This window comes from Barbatula barbatula, assembly GCF_947034865.1.
Source record: "Barbatula barbatula genome assembly, chromosome: 18".
NCBI lineage: Eukaryota > Metazoa > Chordata > Actinopteri > Cypriniformes > Nemacheilidae > Barbatula > Barbatula barbatula.
In genome coordinates this window covers 7735594-7761057 of record NC_136781.1, presented here as the reverse complement: position 1 = coordinate 7761057, position 25464 = coordinate 7735594, and the positions used below count along the sequence as shown (strand labels likewise).

At 39.4% G+C, this 25464-nt stretch overlaps 1 protein-coding gene across 10 annotated transcripts in view; it reads left to right on the top strand.

Annotated features, from left to right (window-relative positions):
• The window catches only part of diaph2 (diaphanous-related formin 2), a 364217-nt gene that overhangs the window by 111977 nt on the left and 226776 nt on the right, over positions 1 to 25464 (top strand). For 6 of the 10 annotated variants that reach the window (XM_079480326.1, XM_079480322.1, XM_079480324.1 and 3 more), the window contains 7 exons: positions 1188 to 1304; positions 4133 to 4251; positions 6040 to 6104; positions 7080 to 7184; positions 11812 to 11874; positions 16140 to 16457; positions 20363 to 20477. In XM_079480326.1, coding sequence (XP_079336452.1) covers positions 1188 to 1304; positions 4133 to 4251; positions 6040 to 6104; positions 7080 to 7184; positions 11812 to 11874; positions 16140 to 16457; positions 20363 to 20477 — 902 coding nt within the window. The remainder of the gene's footprint in view (positions 1 to 1187; positions 1305 to 4132; positions 4252 to 6039; positions 6105 to 7079; positions 7185 to 11811; positions 11875 to 16139; positions 16458 to 20362; positions 20478 to 25464) is intronic. The other 4 variants (XM_079480319.1, XM_079480327.1, XM_079480323.1 and 1 more) reach the window with 1 other exon arrangement.

Here is a 25464-nt window from a genome sequence, read left to right as displayed (position 1 = left end):
AAACAGGCATATTTTCCCATTGGCTTTGGTGCTCTTCCAAGAAGTTAAAAATATTCCGGAGAGTGTTTAGTCGCCAAAAGCCCACTAATTTTAACCATTTCCCCTTTTCGTTTTAAGTTAAATTTATACTCGATTTTTCTGGTTGGATCAAATGCTTTGTTAGAAGGATGCTGTATTTAATCACGACAGGCGTCACATTACATTAACTTGTCATCATGTGTAAAATAGCCAATTATCTGTTTCACTCACATGGACATGGAGAGAGAAAGAGATGTCCATAATGATGTCTGATGTTACATCTATTGTAGACATCAAAAGCCACTTCCCTTTCTTTTCAGGATAAGGAGATGTTGGACATTCAATCAATACTTTTAGCAAGTTGAAGAGCAATTCTGTTCTGTTTTGGAGGGCAGAAAAACTAACCGAAGCGAAGATTTCTGTCCCAAAACTGAAAAACAATGATGAATAATGTGACTGATGCATGTTTTATGGCTTTGAATAATCAAACTTAAATAATTTTCCTTTGATGCAGGGTATGAACTGGCAGATAGACTTGAGGTGATTTTCTCTGTCACTTGTTTTTCTCAAGTCTTGTGTTTACTCATGTTAGCAAACTGGATCCCTAAAGACATTTAAAAATGCAGAAACATAGCATTAGTAGACCTGACCAAACCCTTTTTTCACTCAGGGGTGGCCAAGTATCTTTAGATATCAGTTTTTATAGCTAGAATCATTATCATCCATTGATAAAGCATCCTTCCAATTTTTCAATGTCTTTGCAGAATCATGTTTTAATTCATATGAATTATTTATTTGATTCATTGAAAAGTATTTTTATCTAAGGCAACCCACACATGAGGGAAAATATAAACATGACCAATCTATATTCTCATATCTTTTCCTGCTTTTGTTATATATTTGTGTGTGTGTGTGTGTGTTTTAGAAGCCAAACATCTCATCTCAGTGTGGTTTAGTATTAAAACATATGTTGCTGCATACTTCTTTATTCACTGATTAATAGTCCCAATGTTCTCTGCCCATTAAAGCACATCTAATTGTTCTAGTGCACTTAAAATAACTCCAGTCACTCTAGTCTACATACAGTATCATACGCATGTTGTAAGTCATATAAATGACTTGTTAATATGAACTTGTACAGGCAGATTTTTCCTTAACCTGCTCTTTACTGATATGGGTGAGGTGTATCATCTGCTGTCCAACATGGTGAAAGACACAGGTTCAGAACAATACTTCCTGTCCATCCTCCAGCACCTGCTGCTTATTAGGAATGATTATTATATAAGGTGAGTAATTCCTGCGATTAATCCTTCTCTCAATTTTCAGAAAATTAGCATTGAGCTTAAGCCATAAATAAGATGCGTATTCAGTTCAGTACTCGAAAATGTGATCAGTACCGTTTTTCCCCCACATTCAGCTGCGTGTCAATCAAAACACTGCACACTGAATAAACGACACTGATCAGTTTCATTCACTGCTGTCGAGGTAAAATATTTAATAAAGTGGGAAAAGCGAAGCGATAAGGAGGAGGAAATTTGCCACGGACACGTCGCTGCTCACTTTAAGCCATGAATAATGTATTTTTTGGCTTGTTGGAGAAAGCGAGAAATAGAAACACATTAAGGCAGTAGTGTGGCAGAGTTCGGTTCAAGCCTCGGCCCCCCTGACACCGTGCGTGTAACTGTGGCGATAGAAACAGGATCGCTACAAGCGCTGATTAAAAATGCATGCGATTATTAAAGACGCTCTTTGCAAATGTACATTTCCTACGATCGCTGCCTGAAGGTGGATATTTAGTAATGTTCGTTGTTTCACATGCGTCAATATATTTTGTTGACACTGCTGTTGATTTAGAACCCATCCTCTTAAGCGTTTTTTGTAGATTGGATTGACTTGTTGGGAAATTGTATGGCTGTAATTTTAGATTAAAGGGATAGCTTGAGATCACTGCAAGCTTTGATGGCCAGGTCTCCAAGGAGGGGGAGGTGAGGTGGGACTGCTAGTATCTTTGAGCTTTAGACTGCATCATTCGACAGCGACGTTGTTGCTCATAGCCATCTGAGCTGTCCAAAGACAGCCGTAAAGGAAAGCTGTCCGTGCCAATAAATCACCCAGTTTCATTTAAAGGTAGTTTTTAATTCCAGACGAAAATGTTTTTCTTTATTTGTTTAATAACTCTTTTGTGAAACGGTTTAATAACACTTTATCAATGTCATTGAAGCGGTTATTTAGAGCAGCAAAGAAGGTCAGGCAATAACTCTCGAAGACACGCTAACAGAAGACAGATCAGAGAAAGCGTATATGGAACACATCCTCTGCTTTTGGCCGTGACTGATGCGAAGATTAGATGGGCAGTGTGGAGCAAGGGCTGGATGGGAGATGAGAGGCAGACAGGGAAGGTGCCAGGCTGAGAGAGAAGGAACGAAGCCTCTGTTGAGTGGGACATATGCCGTCTCCTCTGGTGTGGTCTGATGTTTCTGGGTCAGTCGTCTTCTTCCTGGTTCTATCCAGCATGCTGCAGCGGTGGTGTCCAGGATGGTGAGAAAATAGGACGGCTTACTGAGATAATGATATAGTGTACATCAGTGACAGGGGTAAGCTTCGGGCCTCGCCACTTAGTCAGGATCTGTGACACTCACGGCCCTATCAGTTCCTACCACCCTATCAGTTCCTACCACCCTCTACGCCCCCTCTTCACGCTGATGACACAACGACGCCGCGTCTTTTACAACGAAGACTCGACTTAGCAAACTGTAGGAATATTTCGGTGTTTGTTTGATTATTTTAATATTCTATTTGTCACTGAGAGGAGAGAAACATCCAATTATAGTTAATGTCTTAATAGCCGGTTTATTTGAATGTATATAGGATACAGCAAGAGACACGGTCCTCTGTTTGACTTTCCTTTTTCAGAATACAAACGAAGATATATTAAAGAATGCTGGTAGCCGAACAACGACTACCCATTGACTTCTACTATATGGACACAAAACCAATGCAAGTCAATGGATATCACTGTTGTTTGGTTACCAACATTCTTTAAAATATTTTTGTTCTGCAGAAGAAAGGAAGTCATAGAGGTTTAAAATGACAAGCGTGTGAGTATGACATTATTTTCATGTTCGGGTATACTATCCCTTTAATATAGAGATCTTGAGAGCAGCAGTGTTAACTACAATATGAACCCAAAGTATATAAGCAAAACAAAACCTGTGCTGTTGCATAATTTATTACCTCGGGTCAACAAACTCCGCTGTTCACTCATTTGTGTAGTTATACTTACATTGGCAAATATTGTTCATCATACAAGCATGTTTGGAGATTAAATCAAAATAAAGCCGTAGAATTAAATGGCATTAACGAAAACCTGTGACAATATTTAGCATCAAGACGTTTTTAAAGTTGTTCATTAAAATTCGGAAGCCTGTTTTGTTTCGAGGAGCCGAGAACGGAGGACGCCACATTTCTGGAAGGAAAATGGAATACCTACAAGAGACATTCAAGGTCATGCTTGGAACATAATTATTCGCCACTACGGAGCTTGGCTTAAGTCGACATTGTATTTGTTAAATGTCACTTGCAATTAAATTCGGTAATATTACTTGGAAAAGGTCACATGCTAAGCGCTGTGGCAATGTCTAGTCCCAGACCCATTTACTAGCAGTCCCGTCATTGTCACCGCTCCAAACGCGGGGCCGTGTTTTTCCTGCCATTGTGCAACTAATTACACAGATTACACTGATTAGATTTGCGTCTCAGGTTTTATTGGTGCCCTTAATTGCCAAAGATGATTGCAAATTAAAGAGGAAAGTGTGGAGGCCCAGAGCCGGTTCGTCTTCACCTTGAGTGGACAAAGTCACAGAATCGCTCTACGGCTGCACGCTTTGCTGAAAGTGATTTCATTATGTACTGAAGGAAGTCTTAATTCAATGGCGTGAAATGCCATTAAAAGATATGTCTAAGCAAATGATTTATGAAGCGCTGTCCTAACAGCGATGCGCGGATGGTATTTTATATGAAGTTAACAGCTAGCTTTGTCTCTTGTCATACTCTGCCCTCTCACTCATGGTGTGTGTTTGTGTCCATGCGTTTGTGCACACACTTTTTATTACAGGCCTCAGTATTACAAGGTGATTGAAGAGTGTGTGTCCCAGATCGTCCTTCACCGCAGTGGGATGGACCCTGATTTTGGCTACAGGGAAAGACTGGATATAGACTTCAGTCATCTTGTCGGTAGGTTGTGTCATTGGAAAGCATAAATCTTAAGCGTTTTTGGTCTGGTCTTCCATTTAAAGGTCAAATGTAATTTCTACAAAACTACAATGATTTGTCTGCCATTGGATGGACAAACTGTTTTCCTTCCCCAAACACGTGATATTTTTTTCCCTGCTTAACTTGATTGTTTCTGGTGCTATTTTGAGCACAGACATTACACAATTCACTGAAAGAAGATATATTATGTGCAAAGCAACATAACATGATGTATTACGAATTGTTTTCAAAGAATATGTCTTTGTGAGTTTTTATTTATTTAGTTATTCTCACACCAGTGGATTTTTGTGGAAGATTTATGACTAAATCTAACACATTTTAGTGAGGCTTATGCTTAAAACAAACAAAATTTCTCACAAACAGAAAAATATTTGCCAGGGTAGAAAACATAATTTTAATTCAAGTCTTTTAGATTCTACATTTACCTTGCTGTGAGTACGATTGGATGTATTTTTATTGGAAAACTGCAAAAATCCTGATTCGCAAAGTTATTGTTTGCAGGGCTCTCGCTGATATTAGGTCTTCTTGCTCAAACATCTTTACATTATGAACGGAACACTGGACCTTAAAGCACTTCTTCCGAAGTCATTATTCATTAGAGCAACTCAGTTTTCCAGACTATTCAATTATGTCTCGAACTGTATGGTCATCTGATAAAGTGTCCAAAACGTTTTAGAATGAATAAAAGGAGTTTCATGTTTCTTTAACAAGCTTTAGGTAATAGTGAGAGAACATTACTAAGTTACAGCACATCAATGAAGTCTACAGAAATACTTTTTGGACCTTAATAGGATATCTACATTATGATTATAGCCCTCTTCAAAAGGTTCAGATTTGACTGAAGCACCATTTAGACCAGACTAGTTTCCTTTGAGGGGGGTTACGCAAGTTTGTGTTTCACAGACCTACTTTCTGATTTTAATCCAATCCAAATCAAACACAGAAATTGACCGCGCTAATAAAACTAAATCAAACGTCATTTTGAAACCGTGTGGCGCAGAGAGAGAGACACAACTGCGGCTGATAAAGCTTTGTGATTTCCTGGAGTAGGTCTAATTATCTTCCTCCGGTCCCCACGAGAGCCCTGTCTGAAACACCTGCACTCACCTGACACATAAGATAAGGTAGACTCATTATGCATAAATAAAACATTATCTGCAAAGCCCGGCTGGCATGTCATGTCTTATAAGCGCAACACGACTTCACCAGCTGTAATAGTTATATTTGCATTCCTGGACATTTATTATTTGTTTTTATGATTAAATGTTCAGAAAAAGCATTTCGGTGCCAACCGTTTTGTCATCTGCTTCTTGGACAACGAAGGCATTAATAAAATTAGAGTGATATAAATGTTTTCTGCCCTTTATTTCGTTCTCCGCTCCCCTTTTGTATTTTGTCACTAGCACTTCCGTACCCTGCCAACAAAGGCTCATTAAAAGTTTTCAGACCCATCTGCAGAAACACAAAAATTCTGCTACATTTTCTCACTGCTTCAACTTTAATGAGTTGAAAACAAATTTTGCGAGGCGCCGTTTTTAAATTTACATCTCAAACCTCGGGAACGGATTACAAGTCTCCAGAGGGGAGGGGGAGAGAGACACTGACAGGTTCATTTCAAACAGTTCCTTTTTTGTCTCCGTTTGGTTCTTTTGATTGTCTCTATTCTGTGTTTGATGTTGAATCTTGTCATCATGTTAACAATGCACACTGTGATTTAGCCTACATGTTTTCTGTGTTTGCTTATAACAGACCAGTGCGTGGATAAAGCCAAGGTGGAGGAAAGCGATCAGAGGGCGGCTGAATTCTCCAAAAAGGTGAGTATTAAACACACAGCACAGACATTGGTATGCAAGCGGTCCGTTGTCACCAAACCTTTCTCCCATGAGCGGTGAGACGGTGCATTGATTGCTCTCACCTGATCAATAGCTGGCAGCAGAGCAACGTGATCTGTATCAGTGCAAGCAGAATCAATGCTGATGCTCTAGTATTCAGGCTTGTTTGTGCCATACTGGGAAGTCTTTAAGATATTTACAGGCACCACTTCAAATGGTATTAGAGTATTGTAATCGTTGAATTGAATCCGTTTCCTCTGGAGCTTTGTTTGGGTATTGCGCTTACATTTGCTGGCACTCTTGTTAAAGCCAAGGGCTTGTATCCCATAGTGTTCAAAGGAAAAAGAAAGCATATCCGTGCTTGTGCTCAGCTTCCTGTCCAATTCAGCCAAATGTCAGACGGACACGTGAAGGTTGTTGTTTAACGGCAAACATTTTCTGTGTGGCCAAGTACATTTTAAGTGCCTGACTACACTCGTTTTTTATAATAATTTATAAGAATAAGTTATTATTTAATAATAATTTATAATAATCTCTCGGTGGAACACAAAAGATATTTTAAAAATTATTTTGTGTTCTGCGGAAGATAGAAAGTCATACAGGTTTTAAATGACACAATGGTGGGTAAATGAGGGAAGATTTTTCGAGTTTTTGTATTATTTTAAGATATTGACCAGTTAGGTAAGCTTACCACAAGGCTTACTTTAACACTAATTCTTATTGGTGCATCTATTTTTCATTACTAGCACAGACCTTAGAATCATCCAGAACATCATAAAGAAAATAGAACTCTTAAACAGTTATAAGTGAATGTTGCAGCTTCAATAAGCTTAGCCTTGGATCAATAGGATCATCATGATGAAAAAGTTGAAGTGAGGCAATCCAAGTCTATTGATGTGTTTTGTGATTGATGGTCTCGGATGAGTTTTTACATCAATGTCTGTACGTGTGTTACAGTTCGACGAGGAGTTCAGTGCACGGCAGGAAGCTCAGGCCGAGCTACAGAAACAGGAGGAGAAAATCAAAGGCCTGGAAGCGCATATCAACACTCTTCAGGCGCAGGTAACAAAACTTATACGCCCACTGAACCATACCTTCTTTTCCTTCTTTTTGCCACTCTTTAGGTCTTTTTAAAAAACCTTTCGGCACTTCCTCAAGCAGCCCCATTGGTTTGCCTCACTCTGCTGTTTTTGACTCTCTCCCCAAGGGTATCAAGCACAGATTACAGCTCACTGAAGATACTGGCACCTGTGTCCCATACGATCACCTTTAACATGCATAGTTTAGCCTTTTTGGCACCGATTACACCACGGAAGGCACTTGTGCTTTGTTTCTTAACACTCACAGGCTTCAAACCCTCTGAGACTTTGCTTATCTTTCCTCATGAGAACTTGTTGGTCCTCGCCGTGACTTAGCAGTGCACGCAGAAGACCCCTCACATCCTTTCTTCGCCTATCCTCTGCTGACTGTTAGACTTCCAGGCATTAAATTATCAGCAAATGATCCTGTCTGTGTGGAAACCTGCTTAAAGCTCAGCAATTTACTCAGTAAATCTCATCATTTCACCCTGGAAATGAGCTTTATGAGACCATTAGTATCCCAGGCATTTGTTTTCTGTATGTTTGTGAGGTCATATGAAACAGTTTTTCTGCTTGAATTGTTAATGTAGCTGGTAATGTGCTGGTCGAGGCCGGGACTTTGCTAATTTGGTCAAATTGAAACCTTTTTATCCTTTATCGTGAATGCTGCGGTGCTCTAAGTGGGTATTTTAGGACTTGGGGGATTGTATGATTTAATAAAAGGCCAATCTCCTCTTCAGATTGTTGAATTAGATTTTTCTCAATTGCTCCATTCCAGTCTTTTCCTAGCTATTGTATGAAGGATTGCGTTACGTCCAAGGCTCTCACATCACCGTTCCTATCGTGAAAAACCTTCAGACCTTCTCCCACAAACCGACTGCTATTTCCTGCTAAACCCAATTTTAAACATTTTAGATTTCACTGCTGCCTTGGGACAAAAGAGTGGCTCGCTTGCTAGTTTATGGAGTTTAATAGAGCACAAACACCAGGCATGGCATAAATGCTTTTTCAGAAACCATATATTCTCAGTTAGAAAAGTGCATCTTGTTTGGCCTGTTTGCAGCTTTTCTGTGTTGAGTACAGTCAAGCTGACTTTTAACTCCCCCCAGATGACCCCCACCTCGTAACTGAGATGAGTTGCTGCTATTAAGGACTTTGGCAGCTCAGACCACTATTTATTTTCACAATTTCACCAAATGAGCGCATTAGTGGAGGCGGAGCCGTAGCCTGCCAGTCCTCCCCATGCATAGCGGAGCTTCTCGGAGCCCGGCACTTAATTTGTGTGCAGTTCTCACCCTTGCACTTCATCTGCCCTGAGAGCCGAATCACGGCACGTTACCCACTCCGTCCTTCCCTCCATCTGCCTCGTCCATCACACTCTCCACTCCTACACATATTCATGAGCCCAGGCCTTTATCCTCTCCTCATCAGTCACCATCATCCCTCCTTTTCCGCACTCATCCATGCTGGGCCATGTTGCGTGCTCCCCATACGGACGGTACAGCCTCCCCACTGACACTGCAAGGAGTATGCAAATCCCTTTAATGACTACTCACCTGCTCTCTCATGCAGTCCTTGTCTTGACCAGAGACTCATTCAGATGTTGTTTTTCTCAGCTTCTCCATTAGTCTTACCCCGCAACAATGTCTTCTTTGAAGTTCAGGCATCTCCAGCCCAGAAATGGAGCAGCACACAGTTTCCGAAAGCAGCGTGCGTTCAAAGCTTTTGGTCCACAACGTCAACCAACGTCTGATTCTGCTGGAGAACAATGCACTTGCTAAAGACGAACAGGGATATTAGCGTGAGGCTGTTCTGCACCAGCCGTGGGTGTGTTGGCACATCTAAAAGGGAAATAAGCTCAGGTTGTCATGCGTAAGGCTGACAAATTGTACCCTTTATTAGACCCTTGGTGTAGAGCTCTTCTCCCACTGCGGTTTCGGAATGTTGTCAGGTTGTGGGTGCACGACACATCATCTTGAAAGCCAACTAGAGGAACATGCACTCACCCACACTAACTCTTGAGCCCACATGCGGACTTGTTGTGATTTGGTGGTGCGATACAGATGGGAATTTGAATGTAGTTTAGAAACACAGCAATGCAAAGTGTAAAATTGCAATCACAAAAGCATAAAAATGAAACCAAACACCAAAACATATAATCAGCCAAAGGTCACCTTTAAGAAAATGGTATAGTGTGATTCTCAATTGTGTTACTTTATAATTGTCTCTACAATAAGACTTAGCAGGCTTTGAAATCCGTTTAAAGAGCATCAAATGTAAATTATTAATGTGCTATTATGGTGACCAACATGGTTGGACAACAAAGAGATGAAAGCAAAGACAGGTTTGCTTTTCAATAATGGCTTTTGCAATTGTATGATAAGGAATAGTTCATCAAGAAATGAAAATTCATCATTTACTCTTAACCTGTATGACTTTCTCTGTATGACTTTCTCTCTTTACAAAAGAAGATATTTTGAAGAACAAACAACATTGTCCCATTGACTTCAGTACTGACACAAAACCATCGATACTGATTTCTCAAAGTATCTTCTTTTATGAAAGAAGATAAACACAAAAGAGGTCATACCCATGTTTTGAATAACAATCATATATTCAAAGTCAATAAATAATGCATTTTTATTATAAATAAAATGTATACTTTCACTTTAAAGGCAAATCTGTTGCTAAGCATTCCATGGGCTGTTAAATTGTTTTCTTTGAATAAGGACTTCCAATTTTATGTTAGTGAAACCAATACAACAGCCCATTAGAATATAATAGTCAGCTTAGCTCATCATATAAATTCCGGACAAACTTAAAATATGAAGAATACACCTATAAAACAACTGTACATGTTACATTTTGTAACACACTATTACACATTTTTTATTTTGTTGTTGGCTCAACTTAAAAAGGTGACCTTGTTGCTTATTAATTTTGAGTAAATTCAATAAATGTGACACAAACACACTGACTAAAATTTGTACGTTGAATTAACTCATTTTTTAAGTTTAAACAACTATTGCGTTCACTTATGAGTTCAAGCATTAGTCGCCTTTGCTCTATTCTTATTTTAAAAAGCATAATAAGCACATTATACATTTGCATTTAGCAGACACTTTTATCCAAATCCACTTACGTTGCATTTGCAGTATGTAATGTATCAGTTATAAAATGTACAGTATACTTTTGGAGCTGTAGAAACACGTATTCTGTGGCGAGTAGCCTTCTTGGGCTTAAGGTTCTCGCTTTCCACCCTCTTCTTGTTTGGAGTTATTAGTTACTTCTTGTTAACACTAACAAAACCCATTTCTGCGATGATCTCGCACACCACCCTCTTGGCCGTTCACGTGAAAGGCGATGGAGTCAGAGGTGAGAAATCGAATGGTAGCTCACTTAATAATTCAAGCTCAAGTGATACTAGGGGAGAAATCTCTTTCAGAGCACCCTGATAGGTTTCAGAAAGCTCTGCGGTCAGCTGTCTGTACCAGCATGGGACTCATAACATCGCAGTGAAGTGCAATGCTGGCCGATTGTCTTATTGACGCTGCTGGGCAGGATTAGGCAGAGATTCTGGAGGTAATGATGCCCGTAACGACTGCACTACCCTGGAGTCATGGAGCTGGTTGCCATGTGCCCTGCGTTGTTGCCATGGCCAGTATCAGGGGAGACAGCCCCGGCCATTCACCTTCACAGGCTGATTCGTTTGAGATGCAGCCCATGTACGCTTGCACTGATTCTCCGTACTGCTTTCTCTCTCTTTCTTTCTTTGAGGAAGTGATCACATAGAGTATGAAAATGCTGTTGTTTTTTGTGAATGACCTGAATCGCCTGATGTTCTCGACCTCATATCCAAAATAAATAAATCCATACATTCAAAAATAATAGTGGGACAACAAAAAAGGTTCACTAAATAATAATAAATAAAAGATGCTCAGCATTTTAAATCTGATCGAAGTTGTCTTCACTATGTATGTTTCCATCTTCTTTTCCATTACATGTCTTTAATATTTGATTCTGTCCTACAGTATGTGCAATATACAGAAGAGCACCGTATAAGTGTATATGTGAGGCAGTGGAGTATTCTCCCTCTGAATGAAAAAGCCTGTTAAGATGTTATTTTCCCCAATTTGCCTTTTCAAAAGAGGCCACTCATAGGGAGTTCTAAGCAGGAGCATCACCGAATCTAAGTGCTTGTGCTAAATTCAGCGGGTGTGTCATAAGGCACTAGAATGATGAGACGGATGTGAGATGGTTTGAAAGAAGAGGATTCCAAAAGCGGGATTCACAAAAATACCTCATCCACTTGTGTACTGAATTCTCAACACGAGCTGTTGAAACTTACGTTTACCCCAAAACAAGAGTGATGTCATCATTTATTCACCCTTATGCTAAAACCTACAGATGTCTATTTCTTCTTTGGATCACGTTGACAGTGTTCAAATGATCTGCCTGCTTTCAAATACATCCCAAAATGTTACTGCAATAGCCTTTAATTTACGAGAGTAAAGTTAGCAGAATGTTTTCCTTATTGCTCTGCCTACTTTTTTGTGGCATACTGTTGTCCTGTTTGTCTTTGTATCTGTCTGTGTCCCTCACGCGTCCAGTTGAGTAGTGAGAGAGACAAGCTCAAAGACGCAGAGAAATGCATCCGCGAAAGAGACTTCAAGGTGGGTGACCCCTCCCCCCCACAGCATGCTCAATGCATCCGCCCGCCATCTTTATAAATCATTTTTTATACCTTCTAACAGGTTGATCAAAGCCGTCACCCCTCAGCGATCAGCCGGAGTCTTGATTTGCTGCTTTGTCTCAAAAGACTCCCAACAGATGCCATGCGATCATTCATAACAAATGCATGCTACACAATGAGGCCATAATCCTTTCCACATATCCAGCATATAAACAGCTTGTGATGATGAGACCTGCCAAAATGCAGCAGAATATTTACAATGCTCAGCTTCACTGCAAAGAAATCTCAAAAAGTCATCATAGTGGGAAAATAAGGACGCTTTTTTCGGTGGAGCTTCATTGTGAAGCTTCGTTTTAGTTTTGTCCATATTTTGGTTGAGTTTGGTTGTGCAAACTTCTGTCCACTTTAGACTTTTCACTGAAGCCAGGAGTCTTTAGGTATCCAAAGAAAACTCTCCAGCAGCTTCATCGTCATAGAGCCTGTTTCAGCTCGAGGGCAAAATGAACCCACATCCTTGCATTTAATTAGAGTATTGTAACCCTTGTAAGTAAGCGCATCTAATTGAATTTGCCTCTCGCTCATCAGCGATTGTGTGTTGGCCTTCGTTAATTACCCAAATTGTGACTGTTCGTACCCGAAGTGCCCTCCCTCCCGTTGAGAGCGTAAATGGATGCTTGTCCCCCCAAAACTCTCCTACCCTTAAAAAAACAGCTACAGTCTCAATCACCCTGACTGCTAATTAGTGCGGCTCAAGAATATTGGAAAAGGTCTGTAGAATACATGAGACTGCTGGGATATCAGCTTCACCCTCTCCATCACCCCAAAGGCCAGCCCAGACCTCTGAATGTTTTTTGGACATTAATGACTTTTGAAAGCTAGAAAAGCATTCGAAATGAAAACTGTGTCTTAAATGAAACATTTACTTTTGAAATATGAATATTATTTAAATAGTAGCTCATTAGGATTCCGCAATTGTGGCTGGAGGTCTCGCAACCCATCACACGCTGTCACAGAGGGCCAAAGCGAGGCGGAAATGACGATGCTCTAATTTACCAGCTAATTGCCGCCATTCTCCTGTATTAAACTTAAAAGAGAAAATGAGCCACAACGGGCCGGAGATTGACAGATGCATAATCATGGGATGGGGCGATCGTCAAGGGACCTCGGCTTCCTGCATGATGCTCCTACACCTTTTTAATTTCCCCTCTAATAAACAATCCACTGCCTGCATTGTGTAATCAAACACTCTGTAATGCATATAAAAATTGTGACTAGACGCGACTCATTCCGCTCATCAAGTGCACTGAGGCTGGAGCGCAGAGGGGGAATTGCTTTGGAAAATGAGAAACTTTACTAGCAGGAAAGAGAATGAGGCTGTTAGTAAGTTTGGAGATGAAGTAAAAGAGAAAAAAAAGAGAAAAGATTGCTTTCCAATCATGCAAAGGTCAAGTCATATGGGGCTATTGGGACTTGTAATTGAAGCATTTGCATATCATTTGTTGCTAAGAGTCTGGCCGGCTCTTTGACAATGATTCAAAATACCTGTTTTATTCCTGTACGCGCAGACTTGTCAAGACATTTACCGCTCTTATTTTTATCTGTTATTGGATGAATTGTGCTCTACCACCTCCACAATGGCTTTTGTTCCTGGAGATCATCTCGTGAACTTCAGGAATAGAGGTAGTCTGTTATCTCACCAGGAACGTAAGTCAGTAAAAAAGCATCGAGCTAAAAATACTATGAATTGTATCTCAAGGTGAAGGATGTAGAGTAGAGAGCAGAGAGGTCAACTGCCTCCCGCCACCAGTCACCTGTACGTTCAAGCCCGATTACGCTTCTCATTACTGCTAAAGGTTCAGGTGGCTGCATCCTATTCAAACGCTCAATCTATTAGCAAATTACAGAGGCAATTTACATGTTAATCAAGTCTAATGGTTTACCCTCATCTGTTATGCTTTATGATTAGACGAGATGAATCAGTCTACACAAAGCGCTTCGCATATTTAATACGTAAACCAATATCCATACTGTCATCTTGTCATTCATTTTGATCACAGCAAGTATGTTCCATACGAAACGAATGAACGCTTATATCATTATGTCTTAAAAAAACAAAACCAGAGGATCAGAGCAGACTTCATAATGTTTATTTCTGTTGAGTTATGCCCTCAGTGATAGATTTTTCATTTTCTTTTGCTAATCTAAATCTTAAATAGCTTTGAAAGTGTGTGTGTGTTTGAGTCATGCGTATGAAAGACGTCATGGCCAATAGATGTTAGCTGAAATATGCTTTTACATAGAATCGTTATTGAGTTTCTCAGAGATGGCATATTTTTGTATGCACACTAAAATACTAAATATTTTCACGTTATATTCTATGACATAAAACATGTGGTTTTTTTTTTAAATTGCATAAAAATTACGGTTGCTAACAAGTTGCTAAAAGCGACTACTTGCATACGCATAAAGCTCACAAATAATGCAACATGGGCACAAATCTCTTAAAACCTGGATGCGGATTCATTCAAAGAGCAATTACTTACCAGGGATCACAATTTTACAGGTGTCGAAGGCTTAGTGTGGGTTGGGTTGATATCGAGCGACCTTTAGTGTAGTCTGTTTTAGCATCGTGTCAGCTATTTACTTTTGCCGATTGTATTTCGGCTTCTACGGTTACACATGTTGTGTTCATTTGTAAAGATTATTTTGATAGACAAAAAGTGTAAACATCATAAACCTTTGTTAATCACAGAGATTTTTTGCGATCTCCAAAAACTCTGTGGAAAAAATGCAGTCTTTCGGTCGTGGGAACCAGTGTGACGTTTACTTCTGGGGTAGCCTACAAAAATATGTTGAGGTACTGGATTGTTGTGCACATTTAAGACTACACCTTAATCATAACATAAATGATTTACTTAATTTATTTGATCTTATACATGGTTATTCATGTTAGTTTAATATGTAATATAATTGGCTTTTTTTTGGGTGGCTTGAGAATGCTGTCATTTCTGTACTCCCACAAACACTTGTAATAAGAAATCAAAGCTGCCTACACAATTGCATGAACATCTTATTTACATCAGGCTTGTTGATTACAATAAAAGCATTTGAGGTTTGTTACAGATTGTAAACAGAAAATATTGACAAATGAATCTGCTGTAAAGTTACAGTAAATTCAATGTTTTCATTAAAACTATGCACAAAAACATTGATTTATTTCTTATCTCATTCATTTTTTTATTTTTAGTATATTATAAGTGTTTATAATAATAATCATAAAAATAATAATAATAATAACAAAGACTTAATAATACTATTGTTAACTGTTGTTATTATTAATATTATATTATAATTATTATTATTGTTGCACAGGAGCTACAATCATGATCTGTTTTTAAAATACTTGTATTTATTTTGAATGAATTCTTTTTTTATTATTACTTGTATAGCCCAACACAAAATTTAGCATTTTTTCTCCCCTTCTCAGTCTCTTTTTAGTTTTCTGTGTACAGGACATCTGTTACATGACGCATTGACTATAAAACAGCCCTTTGATCTCCCCACAGCACATCACGTACACAAACAGGCTCGCGCACAATCGCTTTGTCTTTCATACCTAACTTGTCAAATTGCTCCTTTGAGAGCCCAGTTCTTGACAGGTGTGTACATTCCAAAGGAGTCTTTACATATTCGACCAGCTATTTACTTATTTATATATTCATTGTGACTACCTGCCCCTCAGGAATTGCCATGTCCCAGTTTCCCCAGTGAGAGGATCAGCCGTTCGGCACGGCCTCCTCTGAATGCTGGCCTCTTCCTGACTTTCAGGAGGCGGCACTGAGCACGCTAGACAGGCAGATGCTCAGTCCTTGGATCCAGTGCCCGGAGGGAAGGCCACGGCAGCCCCGAGTCATCCATCTGCTTTTAACAACTCTTATTTAATGCATGCGAAGAGCCCGCACCCATCTTTCTTTCTCTCTCTCGCCATCTCTCTGTCTCTCATGCTTTCAGTTTTAATGCACTCACTTAAAATAAAAAAGTCAGCTGCTGTAAACACTGTGTCTTTTATCTGCCCTTATCTCACCCACTAGTTTTGATGGGTTAAACATGTAATGGTGATAAAAGCCTGGGCCTTTGGGTGTAGACCCTGAATGTGGGCGGTTGAGGTAAATGGGTTGGAACACCATGTTCTTGGGTCTCACGAGATGCCTTGTACTTGCAATTCAGTCCGTTTTTTTCTTGCAGATTGCAGCGGGACCTAGCGCGGGCAGTGCCGTTCCTCCACCAGGGGGCATTGCACCTCCTCCACCTCCTCCTCCAATAGGAGGCATACCTCCTCCCCCTCCTCCTCCTCCCTGTCCGGCATCTCTGGGACCTCCGCCACCACCACCTCCGCCGGGCTGCGGTCCTCCACCTCCACCCCCACCTCCTGGTGGAGGCCCACCACCACCTCCGGGCATGCCTTTAGCTCCACCAGCACCCGTCGTCCAGCTGCCTTATGGGTTGATGCCTAAGAAGACCTACAAACCTGAGGCCGTGATGAAGCGGGTGAACTGGTCAAAGGTAAGGGAGAGAAACAATTTAAAACTGCTGCATTTTGAAACATGCCTGTTTTTGGAGTAAGTGAATGATGCAGTCCCAGGTCTGTGATAAATTGCAAATTGTGGCGGTAATTTGCCTCTGCAGAATAAAAGAGAATGATGAGAAGAAAGAAGGACAAAGAGAGTGAGACTGTTAGTTTTAGTGGGAGTTGATGGTCCAAAGCCTGCGAGAACAAGCAGCTTATTAAAAAGATCGTTGAGCCATGAGACTCACGACTCTCCACTCTGCCTCCCTTTCAAGATATCAGGCTGTAAACTATTTCATTAGCTCAAGTGCCCTTGCACACACACATTCTTGCCAAAATGTATTTTTTTGTTTCGAAATCCTCCATTGCATATAAATATGATTTCTATGGGTCAACCTCTTCAAACTGTCTCCTTTTAACTCTCAATCATTCATTTGCCTTGGGACTTTTGGAGTGTGAAAACTGGATTCATTTATTTGTAATTTTCCATGTTTGTGCTTGACCTTGTCTTTAACTCATTTATGCATAAATGCTAAGAGGACACACTCCTCCACATCAAGCTTAGTCTTCTGGAAATACTCTATGTAAACACATACATGAAAAAACATTTAATTGAAAAGCATAAAGAGTGGAAAATAGACAGTATACTGCCCTTTGAATCACTTAATTCACCAAATCACACATTTGTATTGCATTTAATACGCATCAAACAACAGTGAATAAAGATGAACAAAGATAAACAAAACATGCATTTTATTATTTACCGAAGGTTTTTAAGCTTTCCATACATGAAATGCAATTACAGAGAAGTGCATGTTGATGAATGTCACAAAACCTGTCAAGAATTTCCAAAGAAAGTTCAAACACAGATGAGAACATCACAGAAATGTGACCTGCCCGTGTTCTTGACATGTTTCGTGAGATTCCTGCTGCATTCGATAGTTTGTTTCATTTGCATACATGTCTTTGTGAATCACTATGTTGTGTTTGCTACGGAGTGTGGGTCACCGTGTGCACTCCCCAAAGCCCTGCGATCATTAAACCAGCTTGACATGCGGAGTAAAGCAGGGACACAAATGAATCATTCCTACCCACTGGTTTTAAGATGGGGTTTGTCTGCAGTTTCGTATTTAAAAATGAATGCTTCAAATTTATGTTCTATATCTCTAACCCAAGACCTGTCAACATGAGAGATTGACAGAAAAATAAACTCAAAGTTGTTAATATTTACTGTTCCTCTGTTGACATACATGTGCTCAATCATTTATCCTCTCCGACAGACGTAGATGAGGTGATGTCAGGTGTGGATGTGCTGATGTCTGTGATAGGTGCCAGAGAGAGAGGAAGGGTGGATAAAAATGAGAATGCTAATCAGTTTGCATCTTGCTATTCTAAATCACCCACAGGGAACCCCGCCATCTCTCACAACATAGGTAGATAACAGTCAGAACCAGCTAGAAGCGGTGAATTTGGGACGCGCTCCAGCCCCTCCACTCCTCCCAGTCTTTTCCCAAAGCATGTTACGAACTTTCAAATAGCCACGCCGGAGATTGGTGCCTTGAGGTGATGTAATGTAATTTCTCCAACTGTTAGAACGCCCACACTGGGGAGCCACGCTCCGTTATGGAAGAGTAAATGATTGCTCGTGTCTGCGGCTAAAGCCGTTCGGAGCTGCTCGCTCTCTGCCCGGAGACGGGCATTGACGCCCGGGGCGAGAGGAAGCTACAGTATTTCACTCTGCCGCTTGAGTGCGAACAAGGTCACCCCGCCTGAGCCTCGTGTTAATTACTCTGTTTTTCGAGAAGCTATGGTTTTTAACAGTGAGCACTTATGAGGCAGCACACTAATGAGACTTCATTTATCTCTTTCCATCTCCCCTCTATCCTCTACGCCTATCAAGTTGTTTGCTTGGATCTAGTGTGAACGCAAACGGGTTTGTGGCGGTGCAGTAGCGTGGGTCAACATCGAGAATAAGGGGTGCGAGGGAAGCTTCACTGGAGGAGATAAATGCATCACATGGCTTGGAGGGTATTCAGCAAATGTTTTGTGTGTTCATTAGATAGCTCAGTCAACAAGCTGGGGTTTTAGGCACAGATTAAGACTCACTCTCAAAAGAATCAAACTAGCTCTGGTATGTGCAATACTGCCTTTGAGATTTCAGCTGGTAGCACATTACAATTAAAAAAAATATTGCGTATTCACATTAAAATGTGAAATGATTTTCCTTTATAAGTATTTATTTTAGTTTGGAATCATTTCTCCGCATCGTTCTGTCTTTTTTCACATAAATGGCGCAAACTAAATTATGTTATTATCTTTCAGGATTATATCGAGGAAAAGCATCTTTTGTTTGTAATTAAAAAGAGTGTTTCAGTTAAACACAATAACTCCTTCAGATGTCACTTGTTCCTTTTACTATTGTGGACAGATTCTAATTATGTCCTGCACATATCTTGAAAATGGTGGTATGTATGTATATTGGACACATTTTTCTAGTCGTCGAGCCACAATTATAGAAATTACCACAACAATGTACGCCAAGATTAGCAAAGAAATGTCTTCACAGAAGGTATCATTTCATGCCTAACGTAACTGCTCATTTTCTATTCATTTGGGCCTGATGGGTGATGTGTTGATTGTGGAGGAAAATACAAGAAAACTCCACATGACTGTTTTTCATTGTGAATGTGATTGATAGCACCTTGTGCCGATAGACTGGATTAAATAGACATTCATTAAGATGATGACAAATAATGAAATCTACCTATTGCACAAAGAGTTACCTTTCCTTTTTCTTAAAAAAATGTTCATGCTGTTATATGTTTTTATATAAAGCCACGGAAAAACTATTCTCATTTTTTTACTATTTATTGGTATATGTTTAGGTAAAAATTATCATTTGTGAACAGCACAAAATATTTCTCCCAAATTCGAATTATTGTTTCTATTTGCATTTATTTGCATGAAAATGACAACATGATTAACAGGTCAAAATAACATAAAATGTAAACTGTATTGTATTGTTGAAAACAAGTTCATATTCACTTTTAATCAATACAACAGTAATATTTGTACATATATGTTTAAGAAAAGTACAAATATCATTTTTTATGTGATAACCTTGATTTTTTATCATGCTTGTCATGCTGTCAGTCTTTCTCATTGTTGGATGACTTTGTCACTCCTGAGGTTTTATTTTATAGAAATTCAAAGTCACTGGACAGGAATGGCCACAATACATCCAGAATGGCTGATTAAGTTAAAGTTATTGGACATATTGTGGCTTTGACAGTGACAAGTACACAATCAAATGTTCTCGTTGTGCTTTTGTAATGAAGTCGAGAGAATGAGCCAGAGACGATGGTGGGAGGAGATCACTACCTATGATTTGTGTGTAAATAATATGGGGGATGAAGTTTCTGAATTACAAAGTTTAAAATGGCCACATCTCTAGAAGTTCTCATTAATTTCATTCTGATGTGATTCCACACACAAATAGAATAACTTTTGCCAATAACGGAGTAAAAGTGCAGAGATAAAAACCCTGTTGTTTTATGTAGTTGCTCAATGATTTTTGTTCACTTTCAATTCATAAAGTTACAGATTGCAGCGTTGATGATTGCCACGGAAAATATTACTAACAAATATTTCTGAAGTAAACAAATATCTACACAAAATAGCTAAGTGCATATTTGACTAGTCAAACACACACACACATGCATAATATTAAGTTCAATTGTAAATGACATTGTTTTATCAATCGGTTCACGTGATGGGGTCCGGGTTGTAATGACTTCGGCCATACTGTTTGCATCTACGTTGTGTGTGTGCTTAAGTTTGCATAGCATCTTGTTTGCTTTATTCCTGTTAGGTGTTTGATGGAGATTTTCTGTGCTTACAGATAGTGCCTCAGGAGATGGCGGAAAATTGCTTTTGGATCAAAGTCAAAGAGGAGCGGTTTGAGAACACGGACATGTTCGGCCAGCTTTCACTCGCCTTCTCTTCCAAATCCAGAGGTAAGCGCAACCTGCATTGTCTCCACCACTAATCACATACGCGCACCTCATTGCAGCTGCCCGACGTCTGCGTTTATCCCTCCAAACGTTTGGAATCCAATCGCCTCTGCGAAATCTTAATTATCGTTATAAAGCTGTCTCGGTTTCCCCCTACTTCTCTTTTTTAGATCTCACCAATATAAAATTGGCCAATTAGCAGAGCTGGATCTGGACTTTATGTGTCAGCACTGGATCAGTTTACAAAGCATCCCTCTTCCTTCACTGGAACTGTACTTTAAGCGGCTGTGGGTTTCGATAGGAGCATAGGACAGACATGCTTGGTTAGCTTGGCTGCCTTTCCGCTCCATCGGATGCCCCTCGAGAGACAGAGTGGAAGAAAGTGAGAGAGAAAGTACAGAGAGTTGCACTCTTGTTTTGAGCAGTTTGTTTCTCAGATACACATGCTGTTTACTTCAGTTGTTTATTCACACTGCTGGAGAAGGATAAAAGGGATGTTTCTTTCGGCAAAGCAGTAAGTGTGAAACTGTGACAGTGAGTGGCCTCTGATGGTTTTAATGCCTGCTTTATGAAGAGGCCATTGCAGTGGGCCTGTCAAACACAGAATTCTAATGAACACAGTGTTCAGGTTTGGATGAGTGGTCACTGAGGTGAACTGGTCTGAGATATTAACCGCACGGGACGTTAGGGTTTTTACATTTTCAATGGTTAAGTTGGTTCCAGTCAAAGCTTTGGGTGAATGTTTTTTACACTTCATTCAAGGAGTGTATATAATGGGATAGTTTACCCCGAAATGAAAATCCTGTCATCTTTGACTCACCCTCTTTTCATTTTAACCCTGTATGACTTTCTTCTGCAGAACACAAAAGAAGATTTGTTAAAGAATGTTGGTAACCGAACTAAGGCGGTACCCATTGACTTGCATTGGTTTTGTGTCCGTACAATAGAAATCAATGGGTACCGCCGTTGTTTGAATACCAGCATTCTTCAAAATATCTTCTGATTTAACAGAATAACATAAGGTTGAGTAAATGATGAAGGTAGTTTTGGGTGAACTATCACTGTAATCCATGTTTGAGATTTCACTCTTTAAACGTTCGTTCCTTTCTGCGTATTCATGAGGTAAACAGCATTGATTGGACAAACACGGCACACGTTTTTTAAATCTGTTTTCAGAACACTTTTGTTTCTGTGCAAATGTTGCCATGTAGATCCGCTCTGAATTCTCAAAAATCTCCTTAAAAATATCATCGCTTCACTTAACACGTTTGCCGTCACTCGTCAATATTTTCAGCATCCCCCTCAGGTGCTGAAAGTAAAGCATGAAAGTTTCTGTGATTGTATAAAGCACATGCATAATTGATGCATTAATAAGCTTAATAGGATAAGCTCTGAGGCGGCTCATATTGGCTGTCTGTCTGCTTAAATCTCACCATTACATTTTAACAGAGCTATTCAGAGCTAGTAAATGGTGAAATGGAGCACAGTGTGAAATAGTCTTCACCTCAGGGTTAAAACTGGCCTTAACTGAAGCGTTTAAGAAGACTTTGAATTAAGTGTACAAACCCCATAGTTAAGTAGTGTTCGACTGCTAGCGCCAGTTAAAAATGATACCTGTTATCCTCTAAAAACGATAGCAGCACTTTAACCACAATTTGGTTGGCTAAGACGAGTAGTAGAAACACTTTGTGTGCTGTTCATTGTTGTTTATGTGACTCTTGAATGTATCTGTCATCATATTCTCATACGGGGGTTTATATTCTCTCTTCTGAGACGCTGACAAAAACACAGCCTGTTCCTCTGAAGTAGAAGGTCTTTTTGGATATAATAGTATTTAGGTTTGATTCTTCTACCTCTTGAATTGTTTCTTTAGCGTTTCTTTGCAAAGGTGTGTTTTTTATAAGTAAGAGTTGAGATGTTCCTCAGGGACTCATCTTCGGCTCGGTTCCTATCAATTACGCCTGGAGCGTACCCACTGACTCAGCTCTTCCCAGGTCTGTTTCTGAACTCTAACTGCACGTCTTCATGAATGAAATATTCTTTTCTGTGATTTCTTTGATTCTCGCAGCGCCTCTTTAAAGATAAAGCTGGAACCCTGCACATCGCGCTTTTGAAGCAAGCAAGACGCAATTTGCGGAGATGGATCCGTTCTGGAGACTTCCACGCAATGAACCATACTTTCCTTAAATATAATTGGAACTTTTTTTTTTACAAATATATCACCTTAGAGCAGGGACAGAGTAGAAAAGATGATTAACACAGAGCGAGACGTGGCATTATTTGCAATGACTCTAAAGTTGAACCGTCTGATGAGCAAGTCTCAATGTAATGCCAAGATTGTGTCTCTAAAATACATTTTCAAGTCATCCGTTAGAAGAGGAGATAGTAGGTGGTGTCTTTACCCAACATTTTTAGACTAGGTGCAGCTGGCGTACTTGTGGTATGAATTACTTTTATAAGACCCTGCAGGTCCTCGGTTTTGCCACACGCTATAAATCCTTATAGTGGAGCTGTCTATCTGGAGACTCTGATAATGAACGTTGAGCTCTGGAGGTATAAATGTAGAGCTTGGCCTCTGTAAAGTGTATACGTGGAAAAAATAAGCTTCCGTTATCTTGGTTTCCCCTGGAGTCGCTGTGTAACTAGTCTTTGAGGTTTGATATTGATAGATGCTTCATTTCACTTGTCTCGGTCTTATCCAGTGGACTGCGGCATATCTTACTCAAAGGGCCTGGTGTTAAATAGCTTTTTAACAAGAAAAGAAAATGGTGATCAGCAGGGATTTTTGGCTGCAGAACTGTATCTGTCAAGAAGTTCAAACTCCTGCTGGTTGAGCCTTTTTTGAACATCTGAGGCGGTGGTTGTTAACTGGTGGGTTGTGACCTGAAAGGTCAAATGTGTTTAGTCATACACAAATCACTGCTGTCCTTCTGAAACCTTGTTTCTCCATATTTAGGATTTTTAGTTTTAGTTAATTAACAGTCACCCTTTAATTTTGACACTGGGTTTTTCAAATATCTAACCAATTAAAAAGTGCTTGTTAACATTGACAACACAGGATTTAATCATTTAAAAAATACAGGGTTTTTTCCATTTACTGAAAAGGAAAAGTTCAGTTTTAAGATATAAATAATAAAAGCTGTCAAATCACGTTGCGACCTTTCACGTAAGCTGTTGGGTTTGGAAAAAGGACAGAAACGAAATGTATCTGTTGATTTGGTAGAATGGCTGATATTTACAGTATATTTTGGAGTTGCATTAAGTCAGGCTTCTGCTGTATATATGGTACAATTCAATTCATGTTAGATTTTATTAGAAGGGTATTTGTAAAGGATTTAAATAGCAAATCCATTTGTCAACCACTGTTCAAAAATAATACGCTGGACAGTTCGTAACAAAATATGAGACGACCACTCAATGTCAAATTTCTGTCACAACTGTCCTTAACTAACACTATTGGTGTTTAGTAAAATAATTTTGTATATTTTCGTAACGGTCAATCCATCAGTATGTGTAAGGTCTTTAGTCACAACAATATTTCCAATGCAAAATACAATTTACTCTAAATTAAATTAACTTTACTGTTTTACAAGCAAGGCCGAAAAAGAGTAAAGCACTTTATTATTTATTTTATTTAGATGCCCAATTGGAGTTATTGACTTGAAGTTCTATTTTTATGGTTGAGTTCTAAAGTTTTAGGATGTTCACATATACCATGTTTGGTTAGATTAAAATGAAAAAGTTCCATTTAAGAATATAAATCATATAAACTGTTGGAAATTATGTTGCGACTTTACACTTGAGCTGTTAGGTTTGATATCTTTAGGTTCGCTGTTAAAATGCCAGTCTGAACGCTAAGCGAACCAGGACTAAATCATTTATTTTCTTTTTGGTCCAGACCAAAATAACTAAAAGAACCAAACTAAAAATATGAACGCACCCTTAATGATTGAATTTTACAAGTGATTATTTTCTGACTTCTAAAAGAAGTTGAACGTGTCAGCTTAAAGGTAGGTACAAGGTGAATAAAGACTATTTCGTTTATTCAATTTTTTCGTTTGTTATTTGTTTAATAAATGACAAATTATTTTTTTTAGTTTTTAAAGTTTTGACAGATTCTTGTTTTCTCTTTATTCTGATTTATGGTCTAATATATGTGTTACATTTACACTTACATTTATTCATTAGGCAGACGGTTTTATCCGACGCTACTTTCAAGTAGGAGAGCATACAACATTTTTTCAACACGTTAAACAGTACGTCACTACTAGCAAGATTAAAGCTGGACTAAGCAAGGGAGCAAGAATTTATTTTTATAAAATGTTTTACACACAAGACATAGACATTTATTGGTTATTCAAATAAATGCGGAACAGGTATGTTTTGAGCTTCTTTTTGAAAGAAGTGAAGGATGGACCAGTTTGGGTGGAGGTTAAGCACTGTATATTGCAAACAGCATTTTTACAGTCTATTGCTTTGCGAATTGTTGAGCTCCTTCATTCATTCAGTGACCTTTGTAACATCACAAATTGCAGTCTTTTGAATTACCATAGCTGTCAAAAGTCACCCCTGGTCAATAGCCCCCTTCTCCATGGCAGAACCAGCCTGGGCTTTCTCAGCGATGCAGTTTCGACCTTTATTTAAATCCTTTTCTTTGTGTCAGACTCTGATTTTATTGTAATGTTCTTTTCCTTGTAGCCAGTTGCTTGGCCTTTCCACCTCCACTCTCTTGCACTCTTATTCTCTATTTCCCTCCGACTCTCTTCACTTGGTGGTATCAATCAATGGTTCTGCTTGTGTTTCTGCTTGGGGGATCAAATCGGAGCAGTGGTGGATTGAGTATGTGGCATGGCCTGCTGCATTTGAAAAGCAATTCAACGCCTCCGCTTTTATGTACTGCTGAAATAAGATGGATGCTGGCAAAACTTGCTCCTCCTCTCGCCCTAATAGGTTTTCTTCACCGCCGACATCCACTCTCAGGAAAATAGAA